The 22,944-nt window shown below is 39.2% G+C and overlaps 1 protein-coding gene across 1 annotated transcript in view; it reads left to right on the top strand.

Moving 5' to 3' along the window:
* The window catches only part of syngap1b (synaptic Ras GTPase activating protein 1b), a 105,564-nt gene that overhangs the window by 720 nt on the left and 81,900 nt on the right, over positions 1-22,944 (top strand). The window contains 1 exon segment of the mRNA XM_064350922.1: positions 19,520-19,653. Within this exon segment, the coding sequence (XP_064206992.1) occupies positions 19,520-19,653 (134 nt within the window).

A 22,944-nucleotide genomic window follows, 5' to 3' on the forward strand; every position in this document is an offset into this window, starting at 1 on the left:
CTGTCAATGTTATTGAAGAGTGCATGCGTGTTTGTGACAGTGTAGTACAAGTGGGTTTCAGAGTGTGCAAGTGCACATCTTTGGCAGACAACCACGAAGTACTTGCGCGCAGTACATTGCATGTATCTCGTATTTTTGACGATTAGAGGAAGGCTCATCAGCTGTATCCTGCAATATAAAGAAATCACTGGATCACCTTGCATGAAGACGTTGCGAGGCTACTTTTAGCTTGTTTTAGGAGTCTCTGAATATAGAGAAATGCGTCCGCCCAAATTGTGTGCAAATACATTCCCCGGGAATTAAGTGGTTTGTGTCACGTGCAACCATGACTAACGCTTAATAACTTTCTAACAACCTCCATGAATCGTTAACAATTTTGATTTATTCCAGAGTATTCAAAAATTACTAATCGTAGTACAAATTTAAGATCAACAACAAGATCGGGAGATTTAAAACAATAAATGAATCCGTTTATAAGCTTTTGGGCCTTATATTTTTGTAGAACTGGAATATGTCTTGACTGGCTCATGCAGTCAGTATTCACACAGTGGACAAACTCTGATTATCTGTGCAATAGCCAGGAGTAAATCCTGTTGAGTTCCAGCTGTAGTCACCACGGATCTCACCAGCCCCAGGGTGTTCTAGATACTGCATAGACAGTGCGTTTACAGGCCTCATCCAAATACAGCTACCCAACATATAATTGGGTGAAAAACTGTGGAAGAAAGGACATGTTGCTACACTCTTGTTAGAATAATTTCAGGTTAACATTATGGGCAGAATGGTCTAGTAGTAGTACTGGTTGTAATTATAAATTGGAATAGTTTATTGCATAACCACAAATGTGTTGGTGGACCTAGTATTTTTTTCTGAGAGGCAAAATAATTGTCTCAATAAATCTCAGTTTAGAATATAGTATGGCCATACTTTAACATGCTAAACAGAATTAAATACACATATAACTAAAACTTCAGATTTAACTTTTGTAAGGTTTCTAACTATTCATGCTAACTCACTTATTAAATCTCTGGAACCATAATGTCCTTACAAATTCATAAATGCTTCACTAATATTTTAAGCACGCACCCAAGCAGGGTCGCTGTATAACAAACGCAGAACCAAACGAGTTGTGATTGCCCAGAAATTAAAATATAAAAACTGCCCCAAGTTTCAAACTGTGTCTTACAGTCTCTAAGGTATTCAGATGTGAAAACCATTCTGCAATAAGACAGAACACTAAATCATGCATGCCCATATGTGCACAGTTTGAACGAGACATTGTAACTGTCCAGTACAAATACAGTTTAAGCAATATGTATACACATACCTTAAAAATGTACCATACATTAACACATTAACCAGGGTCTTCCATGCTCTTGAAATGGCATGCTGGACTAACGATGGAAGTACAGATGCAGAACATGGTCTCAGCTAAATCCAAATATCTGATTATATGATAGTTTGGTACAGAATCACTGAAGCATGAAAATTTAAAGAGACAGCACATCCTAAGCACAAACCTCATATTGCAGCAATTCTTAATATGACAGTGACACTATTCTTTCTGTATATCCAGTCAAACTATGGAAAAATAAAGTTGGGAAATTGCTTGTAAGAACTGATTTCTAGTACTATGGAAATACTAGTAATATTTGTCAAGTAGCTCATTGCTTTCAAATGGAATTTCAATGTGAGGGGAGATATATACTTCAGATTTGAGCAACACTACATGGTGGTGTAGATTTATGAAATTTGTTTTCAGTTGTGCTTGGAAAGAACATTTTCGCTTTTATAAATATGATCATAGTTGATATCATTAATGGAAATGCACTATAATAATCCAATACCTTACACAATTTAGGAAAAGATAAATGTACCTGCGATAGGACTTGACAAGTGAGGATAAAAATTGAGGATATGACCTCTCGAAAACTTTTTTAAAGCAGTAGTCCTGATGCGTTTTGCAGATTGAGACCCCTGTACTGAATTTCTCAACCTCCTCCTTCCTTAGGAACATTCAAGGCTAGTTATTTAATTAAAAAAAAAAGGTACCAATAGTGTATAATCATCTCAAATAAAGGTTATGACAGGGCAAACTTTGAACTTGAAGGAGAAAAAATGAATTCTAATCAATATTTATTTTAACAGAGACCTTTATCAGAACTTGGATGGATATTTTATTGAAATCGTTTGTTTTTGGAATGACGATAATGGCTATTTTAGGGCAAATATTTAATTAAGCCTGGTTAAAACTAAATTTGGCAAAATATACACATGAAGCTTTGTTCCCTGTCTATAGCAATATCTATGATTTAACAATTACATATAATAATGCCATATTTTAGATACAATGTGTTTAGCCAAAGCAATATTTATTTTGAAAAAGCTTTTAAAAATAACTTGTGATGTGAATTAAATCCACAGTTACTGCACTGCTCACAGATTGTTTTAATGCATTTTGCAATGATAAAATCCAAGGACTTAACCATGTACCACAAGTCAACTCAATCAAACCTCAGAAGTGATTCATTTGCATATATTTGCATTTTCTCTGGCATGTTCACAGAAAGATGCTGAAGGTTCATGAATGAGCACAGAGGGGTGTGTCACAGTAGGGTAACAGGGGTAGCAGGCCAGTGTTGCATATGATCTGGCAGGCATGTCAGGGCAATTGACCTCTGAATATAAAGTTACTTTAAAATCTTTTAGGTGTGTGCTATACTGAACTGAACTATACATAACAGGGAATGGCCAGTGTGGCCTTTTATTTATGCTATTTATCCCCAAGATTTTCAAAAATTCACCTTATTGTAATGCTCAGTCATATCTTGTAGGCTGCTCCCATCACTGCAACACCAATCATCACAGGTGATCAAGCACTAGCATGTGTGTACTCTGATACATGTATAACCAGCTACCAATTGTTTTCACTCTTACACATAAGACTAGCATGTTCAGTCATTGTGCTGGATTGCTGTATCATGTAGACAGCTCACGCATACAGACTTGAGGTACCTGACTGACCAGAGGAGAAGCTCTTGTGTGATGAAGCAGGGGGACTGAGGTAAAGGGGGACTAAAGTCCTCTCTTCCTGGGGAACAGTTTCTCTGTGCTAATACAATTACGATTAGATTTTGCCGTTCCGCCGCACTTGAGAGCAAGCACTTTAGTTGTATGTGCCTCCTGACGGCCCTCCCAATAAAGCCTTTCTTAATTGTTCTTCTTGGTGACATTAGACATTTTCCCTCGATTCAGAAGAAAAAGCTTCTATGTCTTTAAGCTTTCAAATATAGCCCATGTGCCCTGCCCTAGCGGAAATGAGACTGGATTCCTCAAGATCATTGGGCAATCTGCAGTTAAGCCTGCTGTGCTAAAAACCCCCAAGTCACTCCCTCAAAGGACTTTAGCTCTTACATGCAGGGTGATGTCTTGGTACAGGGCTCATCATTTCTGGTTAGATGGTCTAATAGTAATTAAGTGTGGGCCATGGATCATGGTAAAATTCAGTGCTTTTGTTGAACTTTTAGATATAATTTGCTGAGCTTCTCTGTGCGGAAATCAATTATCCTTCTGATTGGACATAAGAATTAATGCTTAGCATGAACCTTGCCCAAGCATCTGTATTAGGTACCTCAGTTAACGGGATTGAAAGAGCACTCCACCAGGATGATCAGGAGGCCTGAGGTCTTCTTCCATTGGTCATTCTTCTCACAGTCCACTCCACACCAGCACTCTGTAAATGCAGCATATATATATATATATATATATATATATATATATACTTTGCGATTTTAGATTTCTAATCACCATGTAGAAATTACAGCACTTTATATACACAGTCCCCCCATTTCAGGGCATCATAACACACAGGTGTTTCTAATTAGTCAGGTGTGTTCAAATGCTTCTTTAGTGCAGGAGAGCTTTCAGTATCTAATCTTGATTCTAGGCATTGATTGCCTTTGGAGCTTTTTTCAACATGAGGACCATGTTCCAGTGAAAGTGAAGGAAGCTATTATGAGAAATAAGGAAAAAACCAGTCATGAGACGTAGGCCAAACCTTAGGCTTACCAAAACGTGTTTGGAACATCACTAAGAAGAAATAGAGCCCTGGCAATCTCAGAAATCACAAACAACCTAGGTTAGCCAAGGAAGACCTTTATGGTGAATAAAATGAATCTGGCATTCTTATTTCTCATCTTCATAATGGCTTCCTTGACTTTCATTGACACGACTCTTGTCCTCATGTTGACAAATGCCAATAACTTACTCCAAAGGAAATCAAAAGGCTAGAATTGAAAATAGATACTGAAAGCTCTCTTACACCTGTACTAAGGAAGCAATTGAACACACATAACTTATCATAACACTTGTGAAGCCATTTGTCCCAAACATTGTGGAACTCTTAAATGGGGGTACTATTTATAAAAAGTGCTGTAATTTCTACATGATGAAACCGAAATGTATAAAAATACCATTACATATAAGCTGAGAATGTGCACTTCAACCTCATGTGAATTGTTTGAATACAGATAAGTGACAAAGGAAAAACTCCAATTTAGTGGAGAAACATAAAGAATGCAGATACTTCTGTAATGCATGATACAATTAAGCAATTAACATCCTATCATGCTCTGTGGCATGTATAAACATGCTGAGCAGGCCCAGTTGACCTCAGTTTGAGGAAAAGATGCAAAGTGACTTTGAAAGAGGGTTCATTATTGGGGCACGGATGGCAGGAGCCAACAAAGACTGATCAACTGGCTAGTGTTTCAATAGGAACAGCGACTAAAGTGACATCTGCATTTAGATCTGTGGGAAAGACTTCAGTAAATAGGGTTGGAAATTGTGGTCGGAAGCGCACACTTGATGACCGTGATGCTTGTGCATTAGTGCGATATGTAAGGAAAAACAGAAGTGCAACTCTTCCTTAGGTGACAATCACAAAAAGAGCAGTTGTCTTATAAAGCAATTCTCACTGTGTTGTGTAATTATTATTTCCAGCTTGAAATTTTTAGTTTCATTCCAACCATCCATTACATCACATTATTTCACATGTGGGCTGTGCTTTTTCATGTGGAGCTTTCCTGCTGACTAGTGCCACTGTAATGTTCATCCACAGCCTGGTGTCTTTAGCACTTGGAAAAATGAAGTTGCCATCTCAGCTATCTGAAATGAAGGGCTAAAGGAAACTGAATCATCCTCACTGTATTGACACCTTGAGTTCCTTTGAATATTCAAGATTTCAGAATACAACCATCATTCAGCACTTGACCTATGCTTTCCAGGGCTCTGTTGATTTAGCTTTGATTTCACAGTTCAGTCGGCTAATTTCTCTGATGAACTTATTTATTTTGATAGCTATTGTGCCACGGATTTATATGCTGACATTGAATACCGTGTTACAGTATTCAATTCTTAATTCATATTCGAGGAAAGAAGCCACTGGTATTCTAACTTGCAAGCTTTGGTTTCACTAGCAGAAGTCACAAATAACCATCAAGGCAGCTACACATAGTATTGTAATACCTGCATACAGCAGTATATTTGCAGTTTCATATTGTAGATGTTATTGCTCAGTTAATGATACAGACATTAAGTAGACACATAAATAATTAATTACCAAGCTAGTTTCCTGGTTATACGGTAGTCATAATAGAAAAATAAAAGTTAAGGTTACATTAAACAGAAGCAGGATGAACAGGTGAACAGCATGCAGCATCAATAGGTTGATTGAACAAGATTCTACAAGAATTGTTTTTATGTACTGGGACTTGTCAGCCCTCTAGTTATATTCCTTAACTATATTTCACACTAGTCTTATGTCCTCTTTTTATTACTGCTTGCTAGTTAGCTAAGGTATTTTTCCTGTGTCCTGCTTAATGTGTGTGATATGTCACTTGAGGTACTGACTCTAAAGCGAGAGTGTAGCATCTTTAAATGGAAGGAATTACCTGAAGCCTCCAAGTATTCTATAATTGTTTGCTTGCTAACCCTGTGAAAAATTTGAATAAGTTCATATTCTTGATTGCTTGCCTGTTTTTGGATTTTGTGTGGAACCAAAGACATTAGGTTGTTGTACTTGTGGTTTGAAGTGGGAATCTGCATTGTGCCTGTTTTTATGGAACAGTAGAACAAAGGTAGATGTACTTATATCCTTCCATGTAAAACTTTTTCTCCTTGTCCAGACTGTTTTTCCACCTAGCACTGTAGCTATCATTTGTGTTCCGAGATTAAGACCCCTTTAATCAAGTGGCATTTTTTGCATTTTAGATGACCCAATTTAGTTTGTGTATTCATGGAATATAATGAATCAAAGGATGGAAACTGAAAAAGTGATTGTTACCCCTTTGTCTAAGTTTGTTGTGGTAATTCCAACTGTATGCCTTCTACACCAATGGGAATATGGAGGATCTTTTCATTGTTTAAAAAGAAGTTGAATTATTGTCATTGGTGTGCTCCGTACAGTCATTCGTTTTTCTTCCTGCTATGCTTAGTTTGGTTTATATTTATTTTTATTCATCCAGCAGATCGTCTTATCATGAAATACAATAACGTATGCAGAATGGTACATGTTTTGATTTATGTGTCCTTGCAAGGGTAGGAATCACAATAACGACACACGCAATCTGACAAGTGTGGCTATAATAAAATAATTGTAATATTTGCTATTTTAATATTTATCAATTATTTACGTAGATTTGTATTTATGGTAGCACTTAAATAGTTAAAAAAGATGGTCATACACAGGACAGTTAACTAGAAATTGAGTAAAATGTTTTTTTAGTTATTTGTTATTAAGATGATATTGCTGATTGTCTATTTTCAAAATTCATCAAAGTGGGGTTGAAATGATAACAGGTCTTAACATAAAAGACCAAAGCATGGGTGGCCTCCATATTTTCTGAAAAGGAGGTTTCATGACAAATGATTACCTTTCCTGTGATCAGACTACAAAAAATAATAATTGCCCTGTTTCTTCTTTACACAAGGAAAGATTCAATTTAAGAGCAACCCAAGTTGTGTGCTGCATTATTATTGTGTCACAATGCAGCAATAATCACTATCATAAACAAATAAATAAATTCTAACTGCGCAATGTTTGTGAGAACTCTAAACCCAAAGTTCCATCTGACATATCTGAGCAAATAAAAAATGATTAGGTTAGATGTATGGCACTGTATACAGTTTGATTATTCTTTTAAATGTTACAGCCATAATTTAAATTTCTCTGCTCTTCTATTGCATATTGAGATAATGGTACTCAAACAATATATCTGATGAAATTATGAATTTATTTGTAAAAATGTCCCCTGTGGGATAGACATACTAAACAAGCTTTTATCAGCCAGGTGGGGGGCTTATCTCAGCTATGTAAGTAGCTGTGTGGCTCCTACAAGCATGGAGTAAAGAACTACTGTACAACCTTAAACATAGGACTGGCTTCTATGATGTAGGCAAATGTTGCTGTATGCTCTGTGTGCATATTAGTGCATATGCTGTAGGTACTGATGGCTGCATTAAAGGATAATTGTTAGGTAGCATGCATGTTCTAAAACAATTACACTTGTATTTTATTTTTAAGGACTACTTCAGCTCAGTGATCTTATACAGTGTTATTAAATGTGTTGTTTTTCTACCCCTTATGCCTTATGAGTTATGCAGTTGTACTGATAATAATAATAATAATAATAATAGTTACAGAAGTAGCAAAGTCTGGCAATACGTGGCCCTGCTTCAGGTAGGACCATAGAGACAGGGCATTATTTTAATTTATTTGGATAAAATAAGCTGCAGTATCAGAATCTGTGCATAATAATAATAATAATAACAATAATCAGTTGTTGATTTCTGCACTTATGTTTTGAGCGGGGTGTGCCTATTCCTTTTTATGACAAACGCCCAGTGTGTGGGACACTTGCTCATAATGGTAATGCACCATTTTCAGCCCAGTGCCAATGATACTGTACATTAGTATCTCCGTCATCGGCTGTCATGTTAATAACGGTTGTGAGTAGTGAATGCATCTGCACAAAGTGAGAACACTGAAGGCTGTCTTCAGATTCACAGATACTGGGAAGGGTGAGGTCTGCTTGACATTGACATTGTGGCTCATTACAAATGTGTTTTAAATTACACAAATACATTTAAGCCAAATGTTGCGCCTTTCTTCCATTAACCTCAATGCAGTTCAGTTACAGCAGTTTTTAAGCAACTTTATATAGGGCTGCTGTTTAGAAAACAGAAAAAAATGTTTTGACTGATTACTGTTCCTTAATTTCTCCTTTGATGGCCATGTTCACTATTATAACCATGAGTGAGAATGACCCCGTACCCGGGTCATCCTGTATTAAAGATACGGCCTGCTAAATGGAGAAACTGACACTAAAGGTACAGTACAGTAGGCTGACCTCAGAAGAACTCTGAGTGATGGCTGTTTGCAACCCTAATAGAGCTGTCATCCTTTGCGCTTTTCTGTTGTTGAGCTAATGCATAAACACATCAACACTTTTTTATTATTCTTCCAGTACATGCTGACAGGACATATTAATGACATGTTGTATCAATGGGCTGTATTTTAGGCCCTTTTCCGGATGTAATATGGAGGTACGTGAAACTGACTGTCCTTGTGCCCAGCTATTCCCTGACGGAAAAGGTTGTGCACAAGGGCGTGAACGTGACATGGGTTTGAAAGCATTCACACTTAATTCAAAGTTGCTGGTTTTTGCGTGGTTAATGTTTTGCGATGCCTGTTCCTCAGGAGAATAGTGTTGGAGGAGGAGAGGAAAGGAGGACTCAGAGGCAGCTGACAGACAGGGGTGGAGGAATCTAGGAGCTTATGGAGTGCGTGCTGAGAAAACTGATTCGGGTTTCGGACTCAGCCTCGCAGGATTTGGATCCTGTCTCTCAGCTGTCAGAAGCTCCCTGTCCCATAGTGTGACACAAGCTGACATGCAGCATGGAGCAGGGCCTTGGGTCTGAGCCTGAGAATTAGGTGGCCAATCATGCTGGATTCCCCTGTGAGATACTATTGGTAGTGATACTCATCACAGTTCTTTGCAGTTCTTAACTCCACATCCATTATGTGTCATTACTGGTGTTAACAGTCATTTAACTGGTATTAAAAGTACATTTAATTGGTTCCTCCAGCCATGATTTAAAAATGCAACGCTGGGTCATTGACCATGATGATATCCAGACTCAAAGCCAAAATGACAAAAGAGTGAATACAAATAGAAAAAACTTAAAATGTGCAAACACATTCACTGTAGGTCTGGACGACTGGATGCTTACCTTTCGTATTTTCTCATTTCAGCTGGAAGCTGAATATTAAAGTCTTGTCGCTGTACTTACACATTCCTGCAGGAAGATTGCGCTTCATTTTCACCCAAGTGATAATCATGAGTGTTGCAGAATTTGGAGATATTATCTTTAGCCCTACAGCATTGCTCTCATAGATAGATAAGGTTTCGTGTTTGGGATGACAGTTGAAATGAACAGTTCAGAACAGGCTCAATGAGGCTCCTGCTGACAGAGGCATGTTTACATGTGTACCATGATAGCCAGGGAAATAGTGTGCTTTCATATGTACTTTAGTACATGCTGACCCGTAGACCAACAGAAGATGGTCTTGGTACCTTGCATTCAATAGTAATAATGAATGAGGCCTAAACTAAAGGAATATGTGAAATAAGTGAATATAAATTTAACCCATAAACTTATGTGAATGTACTGCTCATTACATATGGATTCTATAACCTTATGGGCGATGCCTCTGACTCTGGGGAGAGTCCCGACCAAAGACATTTAGGTGGTACCCACTGCCTCCCCGATGCCCAATGGTATTACATGAATGGGGTTGTGGTCTAAAATTGGGGCTGGCACACATCTCAAGGTGGGTTACTTGGTCATAATTTGCCATGCTTTATAATATGCATAATACTGTACACGTAGTCTTTAGGGGAGTTTGGATCTGGGCTAAACTGTCATCTAATTTTGACCAGATTGCAGGACTGAAAACTGAGCAGCTGATAACATATTATATATATATGTGTGTGTATGTGTGTATTTATGTGTATTTTGGTGACTTCTGTTCTTTCTCACATCAAACGACAAATGCATCCCATTCACACATATTGCTGACTCATTTTTCATTTGACCATGTTTATTATAACAGCAATAACATTTTTATATAGATTATTTGACAGTACCCCTGTTCAAAAAATGTGATTGCACCTCTGGGTGTGTCCCTCTGCAGAACTGCGCTCTGTCCCTCCCCTGTCAAACTGTTAGTACATAAACCTTTGTAGAGTAGGTTTTTTGGAATGTTCAAGTCAGTGTTCTGGAACACCATTGCTTTCAATTGCCTGTAGCGATGGTTACATCAGCAGATTACATCAGGTCAGAACATTCGAATCACACATTTGTGATATGACACCTTAAAGGGTTAAATCTGCAAGGATTCCATGCCTGTAAATGTCATGACAGAAGAGGGGCCTCCTTGTGGTTGTCATTCAATTTCCTCGCAGCCTGTGCAATGGGAGGAACGTGTCCTTTCTTGTTAGGGTTGCACATGTCGTGGGAGCCCGCGGTGGGATTAGTGCTTTCACTCTGTCGGAGTGTGATGACATCACGCTCCTCTGTGCCGTATCTGTGCTGCTGGAGAGTACATGGGTCACATGGCAGCTGTCAGGGTGCTCCTCTGCTGGCCAGGTGGTTGGGATGGGTGTTACCTTTTTTGCTTTTGAGCACAAATCCATAAAGAGGCTGTTTTCCATTCATAGCTGTGCAGAAAAGCTGTGTCCACAACATGTTTCAATTGTTAAGGGTAAGGGTAGTTAACTGAAGTTTTCAGCTATACCACATCTTTAATTTGGGGTTAAGTGTAGTTGGTATGTTTTTCCAAAACAATTCTTGCAGTTTAAGGAGTTTCTTGTTATCTCACTAAGCATACAACCATACAAGCAATGCTTTTGCAACCGGTTTTCTCTTTGGACTATGCATTATGTTGGGAAATTATGTATTTGAATATGTTGAATATTTTGAGGCTGAACGCGCTAACACATTTGACCTGTGCTTTCACTGTGATGTGTGACTGAACAGTGATCTAGTTCTAACCACTTTATTGTGTGATAAACATGATTGATTTATATGCTTCATCCGGTGCCTAGGAAAGGTGATATGAAACATTACAACACTTGAAAAAGTGTGCTTATAAATATGATTGCAAATTATATAATTACTTTATGAGTAGGAATGACAAGTATTTCATTTTGGAGAAAATAAATAGCTTTACCAAAATCATGTTGAAAATAAAAATTTCAGAAGTGCAAACTATGGGCAATACAGTACTATGAGCAATGATGTGGAATCATAATCAGAATCATGACAAATTTTTAAGTTGATCTTGCACCTCTACTGCATATATATATTGAGCAAACTCATGTTATAATGAAGTTGCTCAGCAAACTCCATTATCTAGGGTCGGTAAGATGCATGCTGTACATTTTACATACTGCTGTCTCCAGAGGGAGCTTAATGTATTGCTCAGGGGAAAATCAGAGCTGTCACACAAATGATTGGTTCCCATGATAGTCAGGGTTTAAGTCCTGTGCAACCGCCCCAACTGGACCCATGTCTCTATATTTTAGAATTGTGTGGATTTTCCTCTATTTATAGCTCTTTCTTACCATTGCCATGTCATTTGTCCTTGTCAAAAGAGTGATGAGTGGTTAAGAATGAACTTTCCTTGGGTTACCCATGATGTTTGTAAATCAATGAATGATCGAGTTGACAAACTAGTATGGCAATGGTATGTGTCCACATCAGTGTTTAAAAAAAAGACACATCCCACAGAGGCAAGGAAAATGTCTGAACTAATCACATTATTTCTTATGAAGTGACTATTGGACATTTTTGTTATTATGCACTGGTGAGAAAGTTTTTTGCTTAACACAATGCCATGTCTAAATATGGAGCTATGATATGGCATAAACTATGGTAGCTATTAGCTAACCATATCCCTAGACAGCCCAAATATATTATAGCTCTCTCTGAGCAATCAGTTATGGAATGCATGGAACATGTGGTCATTCTGCCTGATTATGTCTGATAATTCAGCTCATAAAGTAATGAGGGGATTTGAATGGAATGCATACGGAAGGAGACAGAAATTATCTGAACGCTGGCTCCTCTTCTGTCTGCTTTTTTCATGCTATGAAGGGAAAGAGAATGCCCCCGTTGGATTGAGGTCAGAGGTCTGACAACTAACGTTTTGTGAAAAACCAAATTACCAGTGGCACCTGGTTTACTTACAGGACTGCTCCCTGTCACACTGTCTAGCCTTAATGTGCTTTCTGAAGTGCATGTATCCAGTCCAGCAGTACAGTCTATAATGTACCTTCCCCTATGATGTGGGGAGTATAATTCTATACTCCGGTAGAAAAGTACCCACACATTCAGCTGTCTCCATGGGAATAGTGTGTGTCGCTGGCAGGGAAATACAGGCAACATTGGTAAAACATCTGGAATGCAGTGTCCTATAGAGTATTTTTTCATACACAATGAGGGTCTGGCACCAATAGTACAGTGCATACAAGTAGGCAAAGACTGTAAATGTTATAAAGGGTGATTTGGAGTGCGGGGGGTGTTTCTAAATGCAGGGTCACAGGGGTCAAAGGACAGACACCTGCCTCTGTGCTATTGTGGGCTTTGCAGAGCCAAAATATTAGCACAAGCTGTACCAAACTGCCCACTAAAGAGCAATTCAAACCTCTTTCACTTGGACGCCACGCCCTTTCGGCATGGTCTGATCCTTTCCTTCACAAATGGCATCATTACCGAATAATCAGCTTCTGAATGCCTCAAACACATTTTGTTTTTTGGTTTGACAAGTCAAGCATGAGGATTGATCCAACAAAGTAATTACATTTTTTGAGGAAATAAACACTGCTCTATGGATTTTTAGTAAAAAGGATCCTCAATGATGCTGTAAAGGAATTTATGCTGCTTTCTCCTTTAAGCTTACATTAGAGACATTCTTCTTCTTCTTCTTCTTATTATTATTATTATTATGAATAATAATTATAATAATTTCCTCTCACTTTATATATTTTGTTAGAAGTAACTCACGATGAGCACCAGTATATTTTAACTACGGTATTGCCACTGCAGTGTGGTGCGGTTGTCACTGTTTGACCTGTGAACAAAAACTGTGACAGGCATCCTTAACACACTTAAGCGGAAAACATTCTGCCCACAGGTTTACTGGTTTGAGTCAATGTCATGTATTTGTGATAGTATTTTACATCCTGTGATTCAATTGGATGCATCTCTGTTCAGGCTCACCCTGAATTGATCACAGGCAATCACTAGCTTTCAGATTCTTTTAAAAAAAATTATAAATACTGGAAACTTGTTTACAGTTGGATAAAAACAATTGTCTAGGATATGTGAATGTGAATAATGTATGCATGAGTATTGGTTGTGTTGATTATTGATTTCTTTGATAATCTACATATTTTCATTTACTTTTTTGTTCTAGATGTCAAATAATGCAGTATACATAAAACAAGTAAATATTTTGTTCCTGTACCTTTTCACTGGTCAGTCCTGTTTTACCTGTTGATTGTCAGATATTTGTGCATTCACTACATTTCTGGAAGCAGCATTTAGTGTGAGCATGCTTCAAGATGGAGTGTTTCATTGAAAAACATGGGATGGCTATACCTCCTTCACCTCTGTCTCGGGGTTGCACTTTTTTCTCAATAAAATGATTCTTCACATTGCCATCCCATGAAGGGGGTGGGGCCTATGACCTCACTGTTCTCCTGTGTGGAGATTGTGAGTTAAGGTGTATGTGAGTGCCCTCGAGGCAATAATACAATGACACAGTTCTTATTCTATCTATGGATTGAGGACAGATCACTATAATTATTCTTCATCTCTCAGGACCAAAACCCAATCCTCTTTCTCTCTCTGGGGCATGCAGAGAAGACATATACAGACACATGTGCAGTAATACAACAGATGACACACTGAGTGTTTACAAGAAAATCACAACTACTTTTTGACACGCTAACACACAGAAGCAACACTGTAACCCATTAAAGGGATATTTTCTCTTTGGCATAACACAAGTAATTATGTGGAGCTTACCCTATTGCATTTGCGCAACATCACAATGTCCCCTGTTGACCATTAACGGCAGCACCGTTCCTCTTGGGTTTCCGGTTCCAATTCACTCTCGCCACCTGGCTGCAATTAATCGTTTTAAAACACAAACTAACTATGGAGGATTATAATTTGATAAAAGAAAATACGTCATAAGGGCTAAGATTTTTTGAGCTGATAAGCTGTTTTCAGGTTTAGGTTAGCTATAAACAGAGAAACTACTTTAAAATTGGTTACTACATAGACAGCAATCCATAGTTAGATTTTTAACGCGCCAATGTGAATACATTATGATGCTCAAGGATACATCACTAAGTTACACAACTCTTCCGGATCTTCTTTTTCATTTAAAAAGCAAGTGTAGAAAAGATATTCACACCAGATATAGTAGGCCTACACCAGATTTTTTTTTTTTAAATCGTAGAACTTATGACGTTAGTACTCTCTTTCATCGGCGTATTGTTCTCCGTAGTTCATTTGTGTTATAAAACTATTCATTTCGGCGAGGTCGCGAAAATGAAAGGGAGTGAATGGGAACCGGAAAACCCGTTAACGGAAACAGGACATTTGATGTTGCTTGTATTCACACTACATAAGTACAATGGGGTAAGCTCCACAAAACTACTTGTATTATACCAATGTGAAATATACATTTAACACACTGAAGTTTGCTTGAGAAAATAAGGTTTTCACCTGGTAAAAGCACACACTGTCTGTGTTATTTTGTGTTACTACTGCTGACGGTAACTGTCCAGACAGGACATTCAGTTCACGCCCATGGATTTAGACAGAGCTGCATGCTGACATATGCTGTTGATGAGAAATTTGCTTCTTTTATTTTACTGTATCAGACAGGACTGTATTTTGGCATCACAAAAGCAGGCCCAGCAGTAGAGCCCAATGAAATGTTTGAGTGACAGAAAGATTGAGAAGAGCAGGAAGTGGACAACACATTCTTTATTTCCCAGTGCTAACAAGCAAAGCCAATTTAGTGAGCTGAGCACTGTATATGCCAATATTCAATCCTTAAGACCTGTGTGTGTGTGTCAGAGAGAGAGAGAGAGAGAGCGAGGGGGGGGGGGGGGGGGGGATGGAGAAGTGTGGGGGGCTGAGAGACAGATGGGTAGACAGAGAAGGAAAGAGAGGGGGAGGGGAAGGATGAGATGGTGAAGAAGACCAGGAGAGGCTAACAGCGAGTTTGTGGGAAAGTTAATTCTCAATTTATTATTATGTGATGTGCTAGGCTTTTAAGCAGTGACATATTACATTGCTTTGCTGACTGATTAATTCATATATTGTTGGCCCTATTTGCCAAGTTTCTTGGCATTTATCTTTTTACCATAGATTATTAAGATAGTGTTTAATGTATTTAACTAGTATACCTGCCCACCATGTCTCTCTATCTGCCTGACCATCTACTTGGAAATATAGCGAGAGGGAGCAGAAGAGAGGGGAGAGAGGGAGGATCTAGTCAGTATTTCATGGGTGGCTGGGTTGCTATGGGAACAAGATGTGGGTTCCTTTTTTTTCCAAAAAAAGTGTCCTCCTTTCCTGTATTCCTGTCTTTTACTCTTTTAGTTAATTTCTTTCAAGTTTTCCAGTCTCCTCATCCTCTCAGTCTTGTTCAGCTCTTCACCTCACCTTTCCCTCATGTTCTTTCCTCCTCTGTCCCTATATTCCCCTCCTGCATCTCACCTTCTCCCTGCTCCCTGTTCCACCCAGGCTTTCTGCTCTTTCTCTGTCACTCTCTCCCTCTCCTCCTCTCTCCACTCGCCTCTCCCACACGTCCCCTGTCTGTCCATCTCTCTCCACCATCTCTTCTCCTCTTCTCTTCCCCCCCCTCAGTTTTTCTCTGATCATCTGTCTCTTTAACACTCACTTATATTCTATTCTTTTCTCGGTTGTCATGGCAATAAGCTGGGGGCGTGAGAGAGAGAGAGAGAGCGAGAGCGAGTGAGAGTGGGTGTTTCGGAAGTGACATCTCTTGGGCAGTAACCTTGTTTCCTGTATTTTGAGTTGGGGGCGGAATCGCAAAAGTGCAGCAAGAGTGACGCCGTGTGGACAAATGTTCGCATCCTGAATCCAGATGAGAAGTCATTCCGCTGCTCCAGCAGCATTCATTACTCCACCGGGGAGTTTTGGCTTGCGGCTCATCCCAGCAATTAGGCCTCATACCTCCACAGTGCAGATTTAAGCAGCCTTTTAACCATGTGCTGTGTGAAAGCCAGAGCACAATATAAGAGATGTGTAAAGCGTATGAACTGTCTTACTTTCTTGATTTTTCAAATGCGAATATTCTGGCACATTCTGGCATGGTTACCTTTTTCATATCTTCAGCACATTTTTTTCATCTCGTCTTTTTTGTTAATTATTGTCCTTCTGATCTGTTTTCTGCTGCTTATATTTTTCAGGTTGGAGCAATCTGTCATTCAGCAGCAATAACCATATCTGTCAGTGCATTGTGTTTCCTAAAGGGAATTGCAGTAATGTATCATATCTGGACTGTATGCACTGCCTCTAAAGTAGCCGTGGCCATTCTTGTTTGTGCAATGCCTGCCTGGGGCTTTACCAGATTTGCGTGATTATTTTTAGCCCAGTTGAGAATTCAGTGATGTGAATAATCAACATTACCCTGTCAGGCTATCTAATGGCAATAATAAGTAAAGCTGACCCTGTGCAAATTTGAGATTTTTAAATGCTAACTCCTCACAGACTATACAGAAGGCTAAGATCAGAGAGAAGGCTGTTCCAGGGAACTTGAGCAGATTTGAAGATGTGCTGAGTGAAGTGCGCATGTGTGCAGCCAAGTCCCAGTAATGCCACCTCGCCCCTGTCTTGTATCTCCTCCACGTCTACCACAACAAATTGACTATGTCTTGTGGTGTTGAGGGGATTTTCATGTGACTGTGTGACAGTAGACTAGGCTTGTCACTAGAAGGTTTCAGGATCAATTATTTGGTGGGAAGCTGTGTTTTTTTTTTGTTTTTTTTTACCGCTGAATATAAATCGCTTAAATATAAATCGCCTGATAAAAAAATCCAATTCTATCGACATAAAGTCATGTAAAAATGCAATGTTATGGCTTTGGTTGACTGTGTGCATTTTGATGGGTGGTTGCTGAGATGTAAGCAAAGATATATCTTCATGCTGACAGATTGTTTTGGCCCCTTTACCAAGTTCTTAATACAAATGTTTGGATTTGCATGTGATAGGAGTACAATTAATTTGTTATTTTAGTTTTTTGGTCTGGATCTAGGCTAATTTAAATGAATACAATCAGAGATTGGTCCCCCACCTTTCAGTCCCTTTCAAGAGCGCTGTCATTACATTTACCCGTGACCTCACCTTAGGGTCAGATGCTAATGTGCCTCACTTGTCATTTGAATGTATACGGCCATTTTAAGAAAGGCAAAGAAAAAAAGTCATCATTGGAGACTGAAAGTAAAAATCATTTTCATACTGGCACTAACATAATTAGTACCAGTGCGACAGTAATAGCATTGTAAGCTTGCTATTGCAGTGACAAAATGGTTACTAATACTGTTATTGTTCAGAAATTATATCCAACATTTTTTGTTTGTTTCATTGTGCATTTTTTTCCAAGAGCAATTTTACTCAGTTAAGGGGAGTATGACACAAATACTGCTCAATAAAAACCAGAAAATTGGTCTCCTGGCATTAAGGCAGTGGAAGAGTGAAGTCAGCAGGTTGTCCTTCATGCAGAGGCACTTTAAGGGCAGCAGTGATTTCACCTGACTGTCTGTCAGGTGGACTGCTTGAAACGCAGTCATCTGTTGATATAGGCTATTTGTAACCAAGCAAGGCTGACTTGGCTGTAGTGAGGTCAGGCTATGCAAAATTCACTTCAGTTTTACTCTTCTTTTTGGAGATTTGCCATTACTTACCCAATGTTGCTCTTTATCCTCTTGACAGTGTCATGTTTAAGTCACGTTAGGAGTTTGAATTCTGGTGTTCATCTCTGTTAAAGGACTCTTCTCTTGGAAAGTATTGAGGCAAATTAGTAGCTTTAGCACTCTGCACTATTGATTTTTTTCAATCCTTGGAAAGTGTCAAGATTCAAATGCGAGGAGGGACAGAGCTAATGTGTCCTTGGGCCATTTGCTTCTGAAAATGCACACTTTTATTCCCCGGGAGACTGCAGTTTGCTTGGAAAACGATGTCACAGGACTAACCTGCCACTTTAGCTCTTTAAATCTTGTCCTGGTATTTCCATACCGCTAAGCTTGGCACAGATTGTGTCGAAAGCTCAGCTCATCCAGCAGCAGTGCTTGCGCACTCCAAACTCTTTCTGATGGCGCTTCCTTCTGGTGAAGAACCAGAGTCCCTCTGACAAGAGACCATCTGCTGCTGTAGTTTGGTGATTAGCGAGTGGGTCAGGGGTTGGTTTGCTCCCGATCTGGAGGCTGTGCAGAGACTGAAAGGCCAGATTTGGGCCAATTTGGATTGTTATGTACTATCATGCATTAAGTATTGATAAATTTGCCCTGCCATTCACCATGCTTATTTTGACCTTTTAGGTATTGAGACCTGGATTCTTTTCCTATGTCCATTATTCCCAATATCAGAGAAACCCCAATGGTCTTTGCAGTTCCTTTACAGTCCAGGTTTACATTTGAAAAGAGTGCGGTGCAGTTTACATAAAAACCGTTGAGTTTGAGCAAATCTTTTGTGACCATCAGTGGTACAAAATTACAATTTATTAGACTATAGAAAAATATTTTGTAGAAATCAACTTGGGTCTTGGTCCACATTCACAAATGCATTAAACCCCAGAGTCTCCTGCTGAAGATCTGCTCTCCATGGTTCTGAAGTACAGTAGTGCAAGATTATTTCCAAGGTGCTCTGCATTTTGGCACATTTCAAGACATGCAGAATTTCATCAGTCAGCAACAAGTGAATGATTTAGACCCCTTTGATCGGTACATTTTGCTATTGGATATATGCCTGGTCTTCAGTGTTAATCATCTCTGTGTGAACTTAATCATAAACTCCTGCATATCTCTCTCTCTCTCTCTCTTTCTATCTCTGTGTCACACTCTTTCTGTCTCTCATACACAGTATGTAAAAGCTACTCCTCATGGAAAACTTATAATTTTTTGATATTAATAATTCAATAGAAACTGTCAATTTTTTACTGTCATGTTTAATATTCATACCATTTAAGTCTTGCTAAAGAAATGCTTTGGTGTTTAGGGTAAGTGTTTAATAAATTATACATGGGATGCTGTATGTTCATTTCATTTTGCTCATTTTTATTTGATAGTTTCACAGCTATGTTGTGTTGCTAATGGTAATAAAGTTCACACTCACTGTTCACTCTCGTTCCCAGATGCGAGGTGTGCCGCCCCCCCCTCCTATCGCCCACAGGGCCCGCCCCTTGGCCCCTCCTACGACCGTCCTGGCTGGAACCCGCGTCTTTGTGTGATATCCGGAAATCAACTCTATATGTTAGACCAGGAGGAGGTAATACCATATTACTCATTCTCTATTGTGAATTCATGGCTACACTAATGTTTGTAAAAAAACACTTTTATGTTGTCGGGGCAGCATATGTTTCTGAGCACATGCTATCATTGCTATTGCTAACATGCAGTATGTTGGAAATCAGTTTTTAATGGTTCACCAGCAGGGGGCACTGTTCATCTGCTGTCCTCTAGCTACCTCCTCACTGCACTGAAAACATTAGCATTAAAGCAAGAACTACACTGTGACTAGCACTGTGACAGTGACTGCTATTTATTATGATGCCTGTGACTTCACAGATCTCTAGTCCTGATGACACTAGGCACTGAAGTGGATTAATAAGTTAATTCACATTTAAGTGTCCATTTCGCATCTTGTTCAGTTGAGCCAATACTTTGCATAGATTTGAATCAATCATGACTGTATGACAATCATTCCCTCTCTGCAGACAAATATGAAATAGATGTCATTCATCTAATGTAGTGAGCATGAGCAGCTTTTGTTCTCTTCAGGTTTGTGAGAGTTCTGTCTCCAGGACACCTGGCTTCTGCTTTCGTTTGAACGAATATTATTCCCTGATGTCTGTAGCTGAGAGAATCGTTTGCATGAAATACATTGTCTTTCGAAGAAGGTTCTTTCAGTTCCCTGATTGCCTAAAGCCAATGGCAACTGGTAATCTGTGTGGCATTGCTGAGGCACATATTTCTGTGTCTTACTTCCTGTAAATTAGTTCCCCATAACTTCAGAACAATGGCATAAGTATTTTATGATGTTGAGTCAACTGTTGAACACCTTTCATTTTTTTAAATTGTGACCATTAAACATAATCTAGCTCTGGTCTAACCTTGTGAGAGTTATGGTCTATGTCTGTTTTTGTGGATATATTACTTGAACAGCATAGCATAGATGCAGGTACTGAAGTTCATTTGCCACCAAGCTGAGGAATCTCTCCCTGTAAAGCACTCTGCCTCCTCAACCATGCATGCTTATAGGCGGGAGGGCCCCAGAAATCTCTGTGTGCAGCTTCCTCATTAATATGTTTTAAAACATTTCATGTTCACATCTTAGCTTCTACCTGCTCTGGCTCCTGAACAGGAGATACCTTGAGGTTGAAAAACTGATAAATTTTGTTTTTTAATTCAGGCAAACTTCACACACAATCTCACTGTTATCATTCCTATTGAATAAATGTAGACTAAGCCTTGGAAGGATGAGTCAGTACTCCGATGGCTGACTTGTGATGGTTTACACTTTACAGGTAGCTATGCTACGTGATATGAATCTAGATTCAGATAAGCAATTGTCAGTGCTGTCATTTGTTTGGATCTTGTTTTTAATGTATGACAAGAGAAACATTCCCCTTTGATGCCCTCTTGCAGCACTCCTCCGTGTGACTCAGCGGGCTGTTTTTGTTCTAATCACCACCAGGGGGAGAAAGAAAGGCGACGTTCGCTTGCGACACCCTTTTTCAAAATGCAGAACAAACTGACAAGCGGTGACAAGATTTCTGCATCATGTGCACACTCTAAATGCAACAGTGCACTATTGCACACTCATGTGTGTCTTTATTGCAGTCTGGCAGGCTGTTATGCAAGTAATAGAAAGGGGCAAGCCCACTGCATTAATTAAAATTTCAGTGCTTACAGCTGGTAACAGCTGGGTTGACTACCTACACAAAAGTGAAATGAATATTAAACATATGGAATTTATTCTAGGTTGGTGAACATTGCTATTATATGGAAAAGATTCATATGTTATAGGTGGCTGGAACAAAACTGGTACGTGGCATTAATTGCTGCATACATAGTCAAAAGTGCAGTGTAGTTTGCCTGTAGCTACAGTTGTCACAATTCATCAACTATGGCTCAAACCATTAGCACTCTTACTTTACACATGCATGACCCATTAGAATTTTTATGGAATGGTGGGCTGCCTGGTTATGTAATATTCTGACATAGTTGATTGAATAATGATGAGGAGCACAGTTATTGCTGAGTTCAATTACAAAAATTATAATGAGCTGCCACTTGTAATTTAGCACAATATTATATTGCATCATTAGTTAGTATTTGTGACGCAGTATATATTTAACATAATTTTACATCAGATTTACGTGATATGAGAAATATATTCAGAAAACTTAGTAAACTTAACTCCCAGTATACTGTCCTGTTTTACCTGGGTTGAAACATTCAATTCCAATTTCCAAGTAGCCAGAACAATAACGTGTGTGTGTGTGTGTGTGTGTGTGTGTCGGGGGGGGGGGGGGGGGGGGGGGTCAACTGTGCAGGCCATTGGAGTAAACTGGGTTACTGTCATGTTCATGGAACCACCTTGAGATGATGCATGCTTTGTGACATGGTGCATTATCCTGCTGGCAGCATCCATTTTAAAACGGGTAGACTGGTACCATAAAGGAGTGCTGTGTGCATTCCATTGATGCTCAGTTGGTATTAAGGGGCCTAATGTGTGCCTAGAAGACATTCCCCATGCCATTACATCACCACCACCAGCCTGTTTTTGCCAAATTCTGACACTAATGTGTTGTATGTCACAGCAGAAATCGAGATTCATCAGTCCAGGCGACAATACTCAGTCTTCAGTCTTGTCCAGTTTTGGTGTGCACATGCCCACTGAGGCTTCATCTGCCTGTTCTTAGCTGATAGGAGTTTCACAGCCCATCCGTTTGACACGTGCATTCAGAGATGCCCTTCTCTTGTTAACAGTTGTTATTTAAGAATTTGTGGCCTATATTAGCTTGAACAAGTCTGCACATTCTCCTGTGACCTCTCTCATGAACAAGGTGTTTTTGCCCAAAGAACTGCTGCTCACGAGATGTTTGTTTATCACATGGTTCTCAGTAAGCTCTAGGGACTGCAGTGTGTGGAAATCCCAGGAGGGCAGCTGGTTCTGAGTTGCTGGAACCACCACGTCTGACACCAGCAATCATTCCACGCTCAAACTTTGATCACGCATCTTGCCCATTGTAATGTTTGGTCGGACCGCAACTAAAACTCTTCGCCATGTCTGCATGCCTTATTTACTGAGTTGCAGCCACATGATTCTCTTTTTGGAGGAGCAGTTTATTTGTACTGACAAACAGGTGCATCTAAGGTCATATGCAGGTAACCTCAGGACAAAGGTCACGCCAAGGCAGGTTTCACTGTGTTTGTGTTCTATTAACGGCCATTCAGCACTTTTGCCTTCATCACTTTTCAAATCGCTTAGATTTTTTGTTGAATGTCAGCTACTGGCTTATAAGCTGCCATTTTAACCCTTGTGTTGTCTTCA

The sequence above is a fragment of the Anguilla rostrata genome, chromosome 1 (genome assembly GCF_018555375.3).
Source record: "Anguilla rostrata isolate EN2019 chromosome 1, ASM1855537v3, whole genome shotgun sequence".
Classification (NCBI taxonomy): Eukaryota; Metazoa; Chordata; class Actinopteri; order Anguilliformes; family Anguillidae; genus Anguilla; species Anguilla rostrata.